We start from the raw sequence: 15,222 nt of genomic DNA on the forward strand, positions 1-15,222 counted from the left end.
CGCGACGTGTGTTAACGTAATTTATGCTCCCTGCTCGAGGGCGAAAGGTCAGGTCAGCAAGCGGTCCGTCCGCAAGTGGGCTCTCGTGGTCGGTTGGTAATTGAAAAATCGCATTCTACCGGCCTGTAATTCTCGCTCATTTGTGCCGATACGCGGGTGCGCGAGAAACCCGCGTCCTGTTGCATCCTCGCGCGTTCGAAATGTCGGCTCGCGGTCGCGTGGAGTTGGCCATTTATCTCGGTCGGCCTTTTCGATCGCGCGGTTGTAATGGCACGCACCTACGGATGGCGTTTTTGGAACGGCGGCACTTAAGTGTGGGCCATAAATAAGCCTCAAAATTAGCAGCTATCTGTGCCCTCTGGGTTCCCGCAGGTGGGCAGTGGGAGCAGAACTATTCTTTCGAGTTCGCTCTTTGTGCCAGCGACGGCAGCGTTCTTCAGCTGTCGTCACCTTTGCGCTATTTACGCGAGTACACGCGAACCACTTCTCCGGGAGGACCTGTGGATTGTGCGGGGATAATGCCTTTTATTGCTTTATTAATGCACGCCAGAAGCCTCGAGGCTGTGAGTAAGACGAACCGGTTCATGCAAGAAACAATAAAAAAAAATGCTAAACAAACGAAGAACGGTCGATTTCATGTGTCGGAACACCAACAGGGCCGGAAAATGCGGTCAAACGATGAACGGGAAAACCACGACACGGGAAGTTCACTTGCTCAGGGAAAGGTATTTTTACCAAAAAAAAATAAAAAAACAAGCGCCTCCCTCACGAATCCTCAGCCACGAGTCGTGGCCACGGACGGATCGTGCCGACATGCATTTTACATCAGCGCGATCGAATCCAACGACAGGCCAGACCTTCCCTGGAAAAGCCCGGCGGAAGATTTATCTGCCCAAAACCCGCGGTTGCGCACTGTCGTCGAGTGTTTTACACGGAGTGATAGCCAAACGGATCGTTTCCATAAGTCACCTGCTGTCGGGGCGTCGATGGTCCCGGACTTCAGGGAGTGCCACTTGATCCACCTAGCGGCACAGTTTCCGCGAGCACACGATCTCGCGAAATGGGACGGTGGGAAAACAAACACGCGCTCTCTCTCTCTCTCTCAACGACCACACGGGGTATTTTAATTCGAACCGTCCCGCCGCCCAGAGACTTGGCAAATGTTTTGGCACCGTCCTGGTGTTGGTGGGAAATGAATTATTTATGATCGCTCGGGCTCCGTCGATCGATTCGATGGTGGAGTGCTTTTCGACGCGGATTCGTGGGCGGATTGGAACCTAACGGGGGTGAAGACCGCGTGACCTATAAATGAATCTCCACGCGGAAGATGTGCCATCGCAAGGTGTTCGGTTCGATCGATCGCACGATTTATGCGCTCAGGTGCACCGTATCGGTGGGTGCCATCTGAAGACGTGCGACTGCGACTACCGCAGGCTAATGAGAAGCGTGGCTGGGCGATCAATCAAACGTTCACGCCCCAACTTGTCCGCTAATGGGGAAGATCGGTCGATCGACTGGGCGCACGATGGTTGATTAAAATTCTTTACCGTCCAGCGAGGGCGCTTTCTTCGAACGAAAATGGGCCGGCCGTTTTCCCTGGAGCGCGACTCGGACAGTCCAAATATGGTCAACACTGATCGTACCAGCTCGATTCTTGTGGCCTATCGATGATCTGCGACTCGTATAGCCTGCGCTAGAACTAGGTGAACGATGCTGCAATGCTGATCCCGTTCGGTAATTTGTCAGCTGCGAGTGACAAAAGCGCCCAACGCCCTTTGGATCAATTATGGCTCTCTAATAAGGCCTTTCTGGGCATTGTTCACCACGACACCATGGACATGCAACGTGCTCTTGCTGGACCTGCTCGCTCCAAGCAGTGCGTTCGAGTCCATTTATGTTGCCTTGGCCGGAATGGCATCGCGAACACGGCTAACGGCGGTTGTCTTCGGCGACGCCTTATAGTCAGCTGTTCGATTTATGGTTGTGAAATGTGGGCCCGATCGAGCGCTTGTCCCTTCGTTGGGCGGAAAATCGACGTGAGAAATTAGTCATTATCAGACGGCTCATTACGTTTATCGTCGTTCGGTCGCGGGATACTAATTTCGCGCACATTGTGCTAGATCACAGGCGCGTTTGGCCGTGTGTCCCCTGGGCAAGAAAGCACGCCAGCGAGGTTGGTGGCAGGTTTTGTTGTTTGTGCTAAGTGCTAAATTACACGGATCAGCCAATGGGCCAATGGGCTACGGAAACTCGCATACACGGCCACTGAAAAGTGTGCCATTTCCGAGTGCTAATCCGACATTTTATCTGCCACGATCGATGGAGGCCCCCGTCACTGTGCGGTAAACCTAAAAGGGCTTCACGTCAGGTGGGCTGGCGCCTGCCAAGGGTGGGTGAGAAATATGATCTTAATTCTCGTGTATACGGCGTGGTCCGCAACCCTCGAAGTCGCGTTACTGCAACTATGTTGATAGTTCCCGTGCAACACCATCCCGAATGCGAGCGCGCGCGAGGGAGTTAGAGTAGGTAAATTTTTTTCTGACCCATTCTACGCGCTTTGGCTCGCTACAGAACGCTCTCGGTGTGATTGGTGGACGTGGACGAAAGATTGATCACCTCCAAAGGATCAAAACGTTTGCTTGCGATTGGGAACGGGTCTTGGTTCCTAGTCTTGGTTGGCCAGTGATATGAACCCGCGCGAGATGTAATTTGTTTGACATGACTTTGACTTTTACTTTTATTGCATGTCGTAACAAGACAGCCGCCAAACGCCCTCTGGAATGCGTGTCGAATATTGTGTCCATTCATTCCGGCCCTGGGTTCCGGTGAAGGCTCGTTAAGGATAGGGCTAATATTTAGTGGGTCAATGTTTGTGACCTTCATATGAACCTAAGAAGTCCTTGACAAAAGCACCAAGGTTCAACACATATTCGTACTTCTCTAGAACGTCTTTACTTTCATGCGCATGATCAGGCTAAAGATCAGTTCGACAGTCATTCAGCACACATCTAAAGCATAAATCACTGTAATTTATCACTGAGGCCTATGCTAGCGGATTGATCATCTTGATAGATGATGATCTATGCTATAAAGTTGCGGTTTGTTGTGCTCCAAAATGACGCTACGCACCAAGACGACCGTTGACAAGCCTTTTGTGAACGAATTTTTGATCCTTAACGAATGGCGTAATCGCAAAGTGATCAAGCTCGATCACACCACCTGATTTCGGGCTTCACCCACACTTGTTGGTCTCCGCAACTGGTGTAATGGCCGCCGCCGTGCTACCGTTAATCTGTTGTGACATTTCATGGTCGATTCTCGCGTCAACCGTGCCAGAAACAGTACGCGCGAACTTCGTATTGTTCGAGGCCTCGTTCCCAACGACTACCTCCCCGAAATCGCACGCTAAACCTCAACGACGAAGGTGAATTGGCTGGAAGGAACCGCAAGCTCATATGTCAAGCTTCCACGGCGAGCCGTTTTGCGTAATTGCTAATCTTTTTTTTACCTCGCGTTCCCGCGCGTTTAAGCTGCCCAATCGAATACGCCGCGACCGCATTGTCGCTGAATACGATGGCGTAGATTAATAGACACTCTGTCGCTCTGTCGGCTACGACTTGCTCGAGTTCTTCTGACCGACGTCGCCGTTTCGCGGCTGGTTGCGGCTAGTTTAGCCGTTATTATTATTGACCGTGGGGCCGTAAAGATTTTGGCAAATCACGTCGTTCGCAAGCTCGACCACCTGACCGTGGTCGGTTCACTGTTACTGGAACACGTATGTTTGAGGCCCGCACTGCTCCAAAGATTAATAGCCTGCATGAGGAAGCCCGAGGTGGTTGGGTCGAAAAATAGAGAAACATGACCAATTTAGCCTTCGGCACCGAAATTGCACGAGGTGGGAGTGCCAGTGTGGCGAGTTTCTCGGTCCATCGATGACTTCAGCTGTTCTGGAGCTGCACGATGCTGTGCTCCCGATTCAGCAGCAACCCGGAAGTGAATCGCGAGTCCTTTCGCCTTTGCCCAGCTGGTGGAGGTGGGCGTTGGACTATCACAGCCAGGCAGCCGCTACAGCAGGGCATCGGAATGCCCTATTGAAAATCAATTTAAGCCCATTATCCAGCGCCTCGAAGGTGCGGCCGCGATTGGATGAGAACATTCCTAGACCCTTCCTACAGCAGTGCGAGGGAATCGCAAAACGCGACATCACAATTGCGGTCAGATGAAATTGTTATGTTCCCGATGTCAGCGCAACTTCCGCATGTACCGTTTGTCGGAGGGCCGTTCTGGATGGGGGTCTGATTCTTGCGTCGGTTTCCCGTGAGCCTTTTCCGCGTAAACCGGTCATGCAACGAGCCCGGATCGTGGTCACGCGGATCGGGATTGAAAATCCCGGTGCCGCGCGATTTTTCCTCGCCCTGTCCGCGATCGACCGCGATCGACCGCGATCGGTGATGGTGGCGGTGGTCGTGTTAAGCCACGCGAGGACTGTGTCAGAAAGGATGCGAGACGGCGAAAATCGTGTAAGAAAAAGGTACGACTGCGCTGAGAACGCCCTTATCGTAGGTTCGATGCGGTTGCGGTTTTTTGTTCGTTTTATCTCGCTTACACAGGTCGGCTTCGGTGCCGGAACCGCATCGAGTAGGGATCCGCGGATTGTGGGTCGGATATTCGCGTCCTGGGATGTTTTTGCTTTGTTTCGAGATTCGGTACCTTGTTGGATGTGGTTTTTTTTGCGAAACAAAATAACGGCAATGCTAAAGCACTCGTCCATCTTTGGGAGTGACCGAGCGAATCGCAACCGGTGCAACCTTTTCGGTCGACCGACGCTACCGGTGTTAGCTGCGACACACAGTTCCAGCTCAATGCGCTGGGAAAAAAAAGCTTCAAAACAACGACAATCCATTAGGACCAAACCCACGGGAAATAGGAATCGTGATTTAGAACCCCAACCTGTGCATCGTGTGTCTTTTTTTCTCGTCAGCCTCTAGAGAGAGACGGATTGCAACGTTTCGGTTCATGCACTTTCGGATGCACGGGCACGTTTGTTGCGGTTTTTTGTTCAAGCCGTGCACCGAAACGAGCTTCCCAAACACCGCCCTGACCGATGTGATTCAATTTTCGCTCTTTTGACCCGGTTTTGCTCGAACTCATGTCGAATATTGAAGGAGCATTCCAAGTTTGGCGTCGATCAGGTTAATTGCCACTGCGGTCCACAATTCTGTGGTGGTTCTCTTATTTCGATTTCATTAACCTTTTTCCCGATCGTTTTTGTTCACTCAACATCATTGCGATGCAATTTTTTTCATTGATGAAATGCCCCTTTCGAAGAGGTGGTTTAGGTTTAATTTTAATTCCTTATTTTTTTTGTTCGCACTGTGACCTCGTTTCCGTGCAGCAGCGTTGCTAAATGTCACGGTGCGTTTAATGCGTATCTGCGCGTACATGGCTGGGTGGCACGGATGAAAGGCTAGCAAATTTGGTGTCCTTTGGGAGCGAATTGTTGCCCACGAAGGTTCGTCGCTGTTTCGGCGGCGTTCAGCTCTTTCGTTTTTTTTTCTTCACCATGCACGATCCAACGGGCAAAGATTGATCTGACGGGTTATATGGGGGTTTATGGCTTTATTATGGCCGTTGAAAGGCTGGAAATTGCCGCTAAGCCGTGTTTATGCATCGCCGCGGTGCACTTGATAGGGCACGCTGGTTGTGGTATTACCGTACCGTAGGTTATACACACTCAATTAGCTGTCGCCGTCGATCAAACAAGACCTCACCTTGTGGTGGACGCGATCTAGCTCACGTTCACGTCCTGCGCGTGATGCATTAAAACGCAATCGTGCTAGGCTGCGCAAAAATTAAGCTGGATGCATTTTGTTCGCAAAGATCACTACACCAAGTTTGGACGACATAACGAATCCGACGCTAATTTATAGCCCGAACCTTTTTTGTACGATAGCACCATGCTAGCTGGGCTTGGAATAGGATCATAAAGTGCAATTATACCTTCTCACCGCGACGGGGACCGACAAAGCGGACAATTGTGCTTCGTAACGGTCGTTTTATCGGACAGTTAGAAGTAGCAAAGTGAACACTTTGGCGGTCGAAAATTTGCAGTCATTTTGCAAATTCTGCCCGAAGCGTGACTGGGGGTCTTGTCCGCTTTGGATCAAGTATTCATCAGGGCCCAAGTTGGGGCAAAAACTTGTTGGAATTGGGATGAAAAAACAACAGAAACGAAATGATAATAATTGAACCCCGTGATGCTGCTGCTGCAGGTTCTTGGTTCTGATACGATTTTCGCACGTACAACAACGAACACACCACAAAATGGATGGCATCCGCTCGTCGTCCGGTTTCATCGCCATCGGCATCGTCGCTGGATTGATGAAATTGAAATTTGATTCGTGCATGATTTTGCTGTTGTTCGCGGAATCCCATTTTACGCTCGAACGCTCGTATTCAAATGTAATGCTCTGTCGGTTGCGGTCCAATGCCGAGGCGCGTAACGTTCCTTGGAAGCCGACTCGGAAAGGACTCGCAACCCTTGCCATTTGTATTCGCTTATTCGCAGTCAGATGTGTACGATCACTTTCGGCAGCAATTTCAGCTGCATCGACGTTCTGCGGCTCGCTTTGGCAAGCAACCAAAAAACGACAAATAAAACCGGACAAAGTGAAGGAATAAATACACCCGACACACATCGTCCGGTGGTGATTTCTTCATCGACGACGAATTCGAATTAAGATGGTGAAAAAATGATTACGATTCATAATTGCGGTTTTGCACCCAGCCACCGATGAGAGCTGCTCAGTATGCGAGCTAATTTACACACAGCTCTGTCGGTTGCATTGCACACGGCTCTCAAAACCTTTTGACGAGGCAAGACCTTGAAAGAACGCCACCGACGATTGCCCACCACCTCCAGCGAGTCGTCGTCGTCGTCTTCGGTGTGGTTGCCTCAAGTGGTGCGGTTAACGTTTGTCAACACCGACCGTTCGAGAAGTTCGTTTGCCATTTTCGATACCAGCTTGCATAAGAGCATCACCGTGGTGATCTTCCTCCGGCATGGCACAGGTACGATCAATTAGGAGCAGATAATTTGAATTAATAATATTAGCTCAATCGCACGGGCTGCACGGGTTCCCAGCGGCAAAGTCGTAATGGCAAAGTCGTGAGAAAATCGCCGCTCTCGCGTACGAGCAGGACCTCCATTTTGTTCAAATAAGATCCACCAGCGATCGGTCGTTGCATGCACGGACGGTATGACAAAATTTCCTCGATCAAACCGCACCGAGTCGAGTCAGATTCGCTGGATTTGCGTTCACCCAAGCGCTGGAAGGCTGAAGGTTAAGCTGTCAATCGAACTGCAGATCGCTGAACGATCGGTAAACGATCGATCGACTCCCATCGGAATGCATGCATGATGCCCGGGTGCCTTTGTGTGGCTAAATTTGCGTCCTTTTCAGGTGACTGAAGTGGCCAGTCGCGAGTTCGGGGTGGACTCGTTCTGAAACCAAATTACAAGACAGTCCGCCTCCCGAACCAAAAAAAGTCACTTGAACAGAGCAAAACAAAAAAAAAACTCGTAAAAAACCCTCACTAATTTGTTTACAAAATATTCGAAACCTAAATGAACTGGCGCGCACTGACGAGTGGGAATTAAAATGGACAGCTTCAAGCGTTCGTGATCGGTTTTCGATTGTTTGCATTGCGTTGGAGTGTGGAAGCGTTGCGTCGCTCGAAAAGGCATTCCTCCGTCCTTCCGACAGGCCAGGTTCGCTGCACAAAATGGCGGTTTCGGTGGTCCACTGGTGGGACGGCGTGTCACGAACCGTTTATGATTTTGACAGCATTCTCCGCGATTGCACCGACAGCGACATTTGTGAATGGGCGTAAAGTGACTGTAAACGACGTTGCATTCCGATCTGGTGTTGCTGCTCGGAAACACTCGTTTTCAATCGTTACAGTTCTAATCGCTAGGCGGTAGAAAAACCACCCGCCCACTGGCCAAGAACGGGCGGTTTTGGCCCTGAGCCGTGGCAATGACAAATGATGCCAGCTGACAATGCTGACTGGTCGTTTGGTCAAGAGTTAATTTAAAGTTTATCATACGGGGCGGCCTTGGTCGAGGAAGCTGAATGCAAATAGGAAATTGATATCACACGTCGTTACGGGTCAGTTTAATTTTCTTCCCAACGACGCGGGTTGCAATCATCTTCGCAACGTGGCGATGGAAGTGATTTGCTCAGCGACTACTTCCCATGCTCGTGGTGTTCCCGACAGATTATTTTTTCCATCTCTTCCGTGTGCTGGAGACCGATGGAGGTTCGATGTCGTACGATCGGCACAAGGGCAAAATTAATACAGACACAGTGATTTTCGATTTCAACAATATAATTAACGAGTATTCTCATCAAATTTTATGAACATGATTATCATCATCATCAGCAGCAGCAGCAGCAGCAGCAGCGGTAGAAGCAGCAACGGACGCGAACGCCAACGTAATAGTCTTTTGCACATTTTGTGTTATTTTCGTCGTCATCGTACGAGCATTTACACGGCCTTGCGTGTTCGCGTTAAACGCGTGGCCTAAGTTGATGAAATAAGATAAAAAACGGCCTTCCCCGGTGCCTATTAGCCCGTTGAAGCAAACCGGTAAAATAAACACCGTCGTTAAACGACGCCACGATAACCGAACATTCCAGCGATCCACGTTGGGTTCGGCCACACGTCCCGGCAGGACGAACTACGACAAACTTTCAATCACCAGGCACGAGAGAGGCAAGGGAGTGAACACCGGAAAAACAGCATCGGCACAAAAATTGGAACCTAATCAGGGTTGATCCTCGCCCACGGAACCGACCCGTTCGAAGGTGGTCCCGCGACCATTAAGATGGAATTACCGGGGTTGTAAAAATCGGCCGCACGAAACGCGAAACCTTTCGCTGAGACTACACGCATCGTGCCAGCGTATTGTGCTTGAGGCGTTGAGATGTGTTTTGCCCGTAAGGGGTAAAATTATAAACACTCCAATCGGTAGAAATTTGGGCCGTCGATTTGACCGTCGAACAATAACTATGCTAATAACTGGCTGCTTCACTCGTGCCACGTTTGAAGGCTCATCTAGACTCGTGTTATGGCGAACATCGCTAATATGCGTTGGCAACAGTCAATCCCTACGCGAACATGCTTTAGGCGGTGTCTGTCCGAGTGATGTCAGGATGCATCTGACCGGTCTTATCTGATCGCATCGATCAGACTTGCAGAGCTCTGCAACAACGGAGCCATACGAGCCACACCAACTAGCCTATCTCGTTAGGCTGCCAGCAACCGGTACCGGCATGTAGGCCATCACATTTGCACAAATATGGTTATCGATTAATCCAGTTCTAGGTTGACGAGCCACGTCAAGCGGCTGGCAGGTCTCGGCTGTAGCTCAGTGTACGGTGTTCGAGCAGCAGTAATGAAATTCACGGGGAAAATTTCTCCCTCATTAGAAACTAATTCCTGTGGATGTTTTTTTGTTGCCTCTACCAGACTTCGAGCTTGCGTGTTTGGATCGCGTGTGCCAGAGTCAGAGCGGTTGTCTCGCGCACGGTTGCTTCCTCATTCCGATCTCGGCTGGGCTGTTCCTGGCGAATCGCGGATTGCTTATTTCACGTTAATTATATCATTCCGATCACCAACCGAGAGTGTGGAACAGGTTCGTCCCCGGTTCGGTTAAACGTACGACTTTTTCCGGCAGCCGCGAACCAGCTCGACTCGTAATATTATTGAATTTTAATCGAGCTACGTTTGACAGTTTGCTGCAATTAATTAGCCACCCATAAATCAGTGAGCTCGGTCGCGGTAATCGATACGATTCGAGCAGCTCGGGCGTTGCTCCGACGTTGTGGTGCCGTTTCCTTTGGGACCACTGACCCATTTGATCGACCAACGGTCAGAAAGTGCACTCGACCCTTCGTATCGGTGCCGTCGTCACAACGAATGAGCCCGCAAAATATGGCATGCTTGCGGCACAATCGGACACCGCGAATCGAAGAAATGTAACTCCGACGCAAGCCACTCGTCAACTCCAATCACGCAAGTTCCCCCCAAGGAGTACGATCACGGCACGGCAAGATGTATGATAAACTGGTATGATAATCAAAACAATCATTCGCCAAGCTAAACTTAATTACGTAATTACTGCCATCGAGCCACCATGTGCGTAAATAAACGAACGAGTCACAAACAGCTCCTCACCGCCACGCGGCTATTCAATGACAAGATCAAAGAGTTTATTAAAATGTCGCTGATTTCCGGCGCGGTTTGTGTCGGATGAATCACGCGTTCTCACAACCCTTAGAAGGCACCTGGGTTGCTCTGGGAATTCCGAGTTGTGTTCCTGCACGCCCTAGGGCATCTTTAACCTTAATATCATCGCCTCTCTGGAGACTAGGACTTTCTAATTATCCCCCATCGAAAGGCCCATCGGCGGTTGGCGTTCAGATTTCGAATTAAATTGCGCCGTCGGGCAGTACGCATGCATCGCGGGAATAAAATATGACACTGCAGAGAGATCGAGCGAGCGAAGAAGGAAGGTCAAATTGAGTTGACCTAGCGATCCGTACGAGAGAGTGTCAGTTCCTGGATCTCACTTTCTTTCACGTCTACGCGCTCGATTAGACAATGTGTTGGTGGTGTGTATGTGTCTCGGGGGTGGTTGATTAGAAAAAGCAATTCCGGTGCGTGCAAATAACACGCGAAGCGAAGTCGTCGAGAACGATGGGGTTGCGATCAAAGTCACATAAATTAGTTCCCAGCCGAGGACATGGCGATAAATTTTATCGCTCGCCTAACACGTTGTCCATCCGGAATCGCGACTAGCCGGGTTGCTGGAACCGTTTCTTCCGGGAAGAGCCTACCAATTAATATCCGCGAAGTTACCGTCCGGTCCTCGACTGGGATTAGTGAGGTCGCGAGCGCGAGAACACCAAACCCGGACCATGTTTGCGCGTTTCACGAACCAACCACGCTGGAAAATGGGTGGGATGAAATAGAAAAAGTTGACCAACCAGTGCTGGGCCGCGGGCCAGCAGCGAAGAGTGTGCTAATAATTTCGCTAAAAGCTTTTGCGCTTAATTTATTTGCTTTGCCGGACGGCTAGGTGTGAGCTAGTCCGTGGCACGCGTGGATGACCGACCACTTGGGACCGGTTCCGTGTGCAGATTGTGTTGGAAAAGCAAAAAAAAAAAAACTAAAAGAAACATACCATTCGTAACAGTGCTTTCGTTCTTTGCGCGAGCTGTGGCTTTTTTGCGAGCGGCTTAGGTGAGCCAGAATCGGAGAAAGTCCGACAGTCCAGCTGAACTGAAACTGATCCTGGCAGACCCCATGTGGGGACTACAAAGTTGTTAGCACGCCTACGGTACAGTGCAGCAGTTTCGACAAAGACTCGCGGCCAAATGGACGCACGGGAACACATTAGCCGGGGCGAAATTAATTAAAAATCTAATCAAAGCCCTTTTTGCCGAGCCACGCCGCCAACGGGATATCGATTGTGGGTGGTTTATCTCGCACTTTGCAGGCGTACAGAAAGCAAACGTCACGCGCTTTAATTATAGCTCACATTACAACCTTGCAGGGTAGCTCTTCGCTACTTGAAATGAAGCGGGATGTGGCTTGTTAAATTTCCCCAGCGCATCATTCGCAATGACCCACGCGTCGAATCCAACGCGAAATTTTCCTGAGCCGTGCGAAGGCGAATGGCGGTAATAAATAAGTCACGAACTGCTGCAGCTCCATTTGTGCTGCACAAACAAAGAATTAAGTATCGATAAGATCGATAAAATACCACCTTCCGTCCCAGGAGAAAAATGGCGTCCGAACGATGCAACGGAAAAATGACTGCACCGCACGATCACTGACACGGCATAGAGACATTTGTAAAATTAACAAACCAGTGCAACGAACGGTCGGGATACGGATAATGATGATACGGATGATCTAACACCGTACCATTACCGGTCACCGATGGCACGGAAGGATTATTATGCAATTGTAGAAGTAGGTTACGCCGATTGACGATACTCTCCTCGCTGCATACAACGAAGCGCTCAAACCCGATTGCGGACGGATATGCGATTGTGGCGCGGGATTCCGACGGGTTCAATGCTACCATAAATCTAGTTAGCCCTAGCTGCTCCAAACAAAGTGGGTTCCTTTTTAATTTTTACCTCATTCCCAGGCTCTAAGTAGTGATCTCGCGACACCGTCCGTTCCCGAGGCGGTTCGGTGAGCGTTCTCGCGGATTGAATACCACCGATTGCACTGGCAAAAGGGCCGCGAAAGGGCCACAATAATGACACACAAGAAAGCCAGAAGGGCGGCGCCGAGCCTGGTGAGAGGACGTTTGTAAAAATGGAGTGATATCATCGCTACATGGCGCGCATAATGGAGTGCAGCCTGAACGCGCGTCGTGTGGGCTCAGATGCAACCGATCGGTAGCGCGTACCGGGTGCACAATGCATGTGCAATTATTATTATTATTCATTATTAACGAATTACGGGAACGAATGCGGGCGGGTCTCGTGGTTGGAATCCGTACGTTGGGTTGGAAAATTGCAACCCATGCCATCGATGCATCGATTGAAGAGCCGTGCGACCCTGCGTGAGGTCGAACAGCGGTACCCAAGGAAGGCCACACCATAAATAATGCAGCAGTAGCAGCAACGTGATGCTGTTTAGGCACCTCGACCAGAGGGTACACCTCGGTTTTATGTACGATAAATCGAATTCGTGTTCGCGCAAGTGCGAGCAAAATGCCGAAAGCGCGTCAGAATGGACAAATGTAGGGCCAGGGCTAGCACTACTTACTTCAGGCACTGTTGCTTCGTAGGGCGTGTTGATAAACATCGGTGGATTATCGTTGACATCCGACACTCGGACGATGATCGGGATGTTGCGTTTGCGACGCGTCGACCGCACCATGCAGGTTATCTAGATTGTGAGGGATGCGAACGAGAACGAGGTCGGTCAGTTTTGGATCATGCGAATGAAACTGGACGGTGCGCTTACCTGGAAGACGATGTGGCTGAGATTTTCCTCGTCGCGATCGAGCGGATGGATGAGCCGCAATGATTTGCCGTCCAGTAGGAAGGTTGGTTTGCCTTTAGGAAAGACTAGCTCGAGGGTTATGTCGTCGTTTGGATCACCAGATATCGGCAGTTCTGGTGGGTTCGTGAGTTGTGCAACGGCTGCAAAAGAGGTGTAGAATCGGACAAGAATCGTTCATCAGATCGGTGGATCGGTGGAGCAATGAAAACAAAGCTTTGAAAGAAGACATCAGCCGAATAGTAAGCGCAATGTAAGGAGCCATACAAATTTGACATGAGTTTACTTAAATCCCTCGCTGTCTTTATTCATTACTGTCAAACGCGGAAGCATCATGATGAAGAGAAACCAAATATTTCGAATTGTAATGTTAATTCAGTACAAAAATAAGAATGAACTAGCAATAGGTAGTCTTAAGAGATTATAAGATTAATCAATAATCAAACTATTGAATAACGGAAAATGCAGAATTGGCTAAACTATTCTTTTAATTAAACTATTCTTTTAATAAAAATATAAGATAAATAATTGGTCCGATCTAGTTCCAGTCGTAAACGGATTACGAATGTATGGATTTTAACACAACAAAGGAAAGTGCAGTAAAAAAAAAGATCCGAAATGCACAACAATCAGCAAAACCGAGGACTGCAGAGATTTCAAGCAAGCTAGTGAATTCTACCGACAAACCCAGGGATTTACATACAGCTGATAAATTACTGCCCCATCATGTAACACAGTGAATTATTTCAGCAATAATACAATAACTGTTATTCGAATTTTACATCTAACGCAAGCATTAATTTGATCAACTTCTCCGAGGGACGAAACACCAAACAACACATTGCATTCCCCGTCGACACATTGCATTTGCAAGCCCTAGGGGAGTCGGGTTCGAGATCGATTTCAGCTAAACCCAGCGCCAGTAGGAAGCTCCAATTCTGATTAGCGCCTGCGGCCCCAAAAACCTTGGCTAACAGTCACGAAGTACCGCGGCGAACAAGTGTTCCATTACGTTCCCGCCTACGGGGTGAGTTTTAATTGATTGTTGTTTGTGTTGTTCCTCACAGAGCCCAACCTGGTCGCCTAACGTTCCCTGGCATGGAAGCCACACGCGTTCGCCATTTAATGGGCTCAAGTTTCGATTCATTACAGGAATGCAGTCCCGTAGGAAAGGGATTACGCCGTCACTTGTGCGCCATTTTACGGTGCCTTGCGGTGTTGGCCTCGTAAACCTGGCAACCTCAACCAAGCCGGAACATTAGGCGTCCTTTCGCGAATCGACCACACCCGACCCCATCCGTTAGAAGGACGCTGGTGTGTTTTTTTTTCTTCCTTACGGATAAATAGAACGGTTACAACTTACAGCTGCCACGACTCTCCTCGATGTCCAGAATGATGCTGGACTGGCCCGTTTCCACCTCACACAGTTGCAGTTTCGCCTCGATGGTGGGCAGCGCGCAGGTCACGAGCAACACCGCCAGAAGCAACACAGTGTGCGCCATTACGCCTGGCAGGATGGGCTTGGACAGAAAGCTGGTCACCATCATTACTGGACGGCGCGTTCTCGTTCGTTCTCGCCACAACTGCTGCCGATCGTGGCTGTTGTTGAGCTGCTGCTGCTGCTGTTGCAGCTGCTGGTCCCGTTTCGTGACGATCGAATCCGTCGATCGACCGGTCGTGGTGCTGATAGTCATTTCCGTTGGTGTCGCCGCGTCCGGTCGCGATGTCACGCTGATGTCGACCGAACTACCGATGCCGTGGAGTTCCACGTCCGAGCGCAGCCAGCGTGTCTGTGGGAGAAAGGAACAAACAGGAATGAATTAATTAAAGACGCATGCAACCCGCTCTGAAATTAATTCAATTCATACTTTGGCGAATCAATAACACCGCATTGGTGGGGTTTTCCGCCTACATAGGTGTACACCTGTGCTGGGAATGACGCGACAAGTACGCGTACCGCCAACAATTAGTGCTGCTTTTAATCAATTAACATACTAACTAGAATCAACAAAGCAAGGGCCATTCTTTCGCTCTCTCGTTCGCGATCGATCGAGGGATCAAATCGTGATGTGAACGCGATGTGATTAGCATAAACGCGCTCGAGAAAGCGGACAGGAGCGACGCGGAACA

The 15,222-nt window shown here is 49.8% G+C and overlaps 1 protein-coding gene across 1 annotated transcript in view; it reads right to left on the bottom strand.

Moving 5' to 3' along the window:
* Positions 1-14,786, bottom strand: part of LOC128731166 (cadherin-99C) — a 49,971-nt gene extending 35,185 nt beyond the window's left edge. Inside the window, exons 1-3 of the mRNA XM_053824266.1 lie at positions 14,456-14,786; positions 13,057-13,235; positions 12,856-12,978 (exon numbers count right to left, since the gene is read on the bottom strand). Of these exons, the coding sequence (XP_053680241.1) occupies positions 12,856-12,978; positions 13,057-13,235; positions 14,456-14,786 (633 nt within the window). The remainder of the gene's footprint in view (positions 1-12,855; positions 12,979-13,056; positions 13,236-14,455) is intronic.
* Between the last annotated feature and the right edge of the window lie 436 nt (positions 14,787-15,222).

The sequence above is a fragment of the Anopheles nili genome, chromosome 2 (genome assembly GCF_943737925.1).
Source record: "Anopheles nili chromosome 2, idAnoNiliSN_F5_01, whole genome shotgun sequence".
Classification (NCBI taxonomy): domain Eukaryota; kingdom Metazoa; phylum Arthropoda; class Insecta; order Diptera; family Culicidae; genus Anopheles; species Anopheles nili.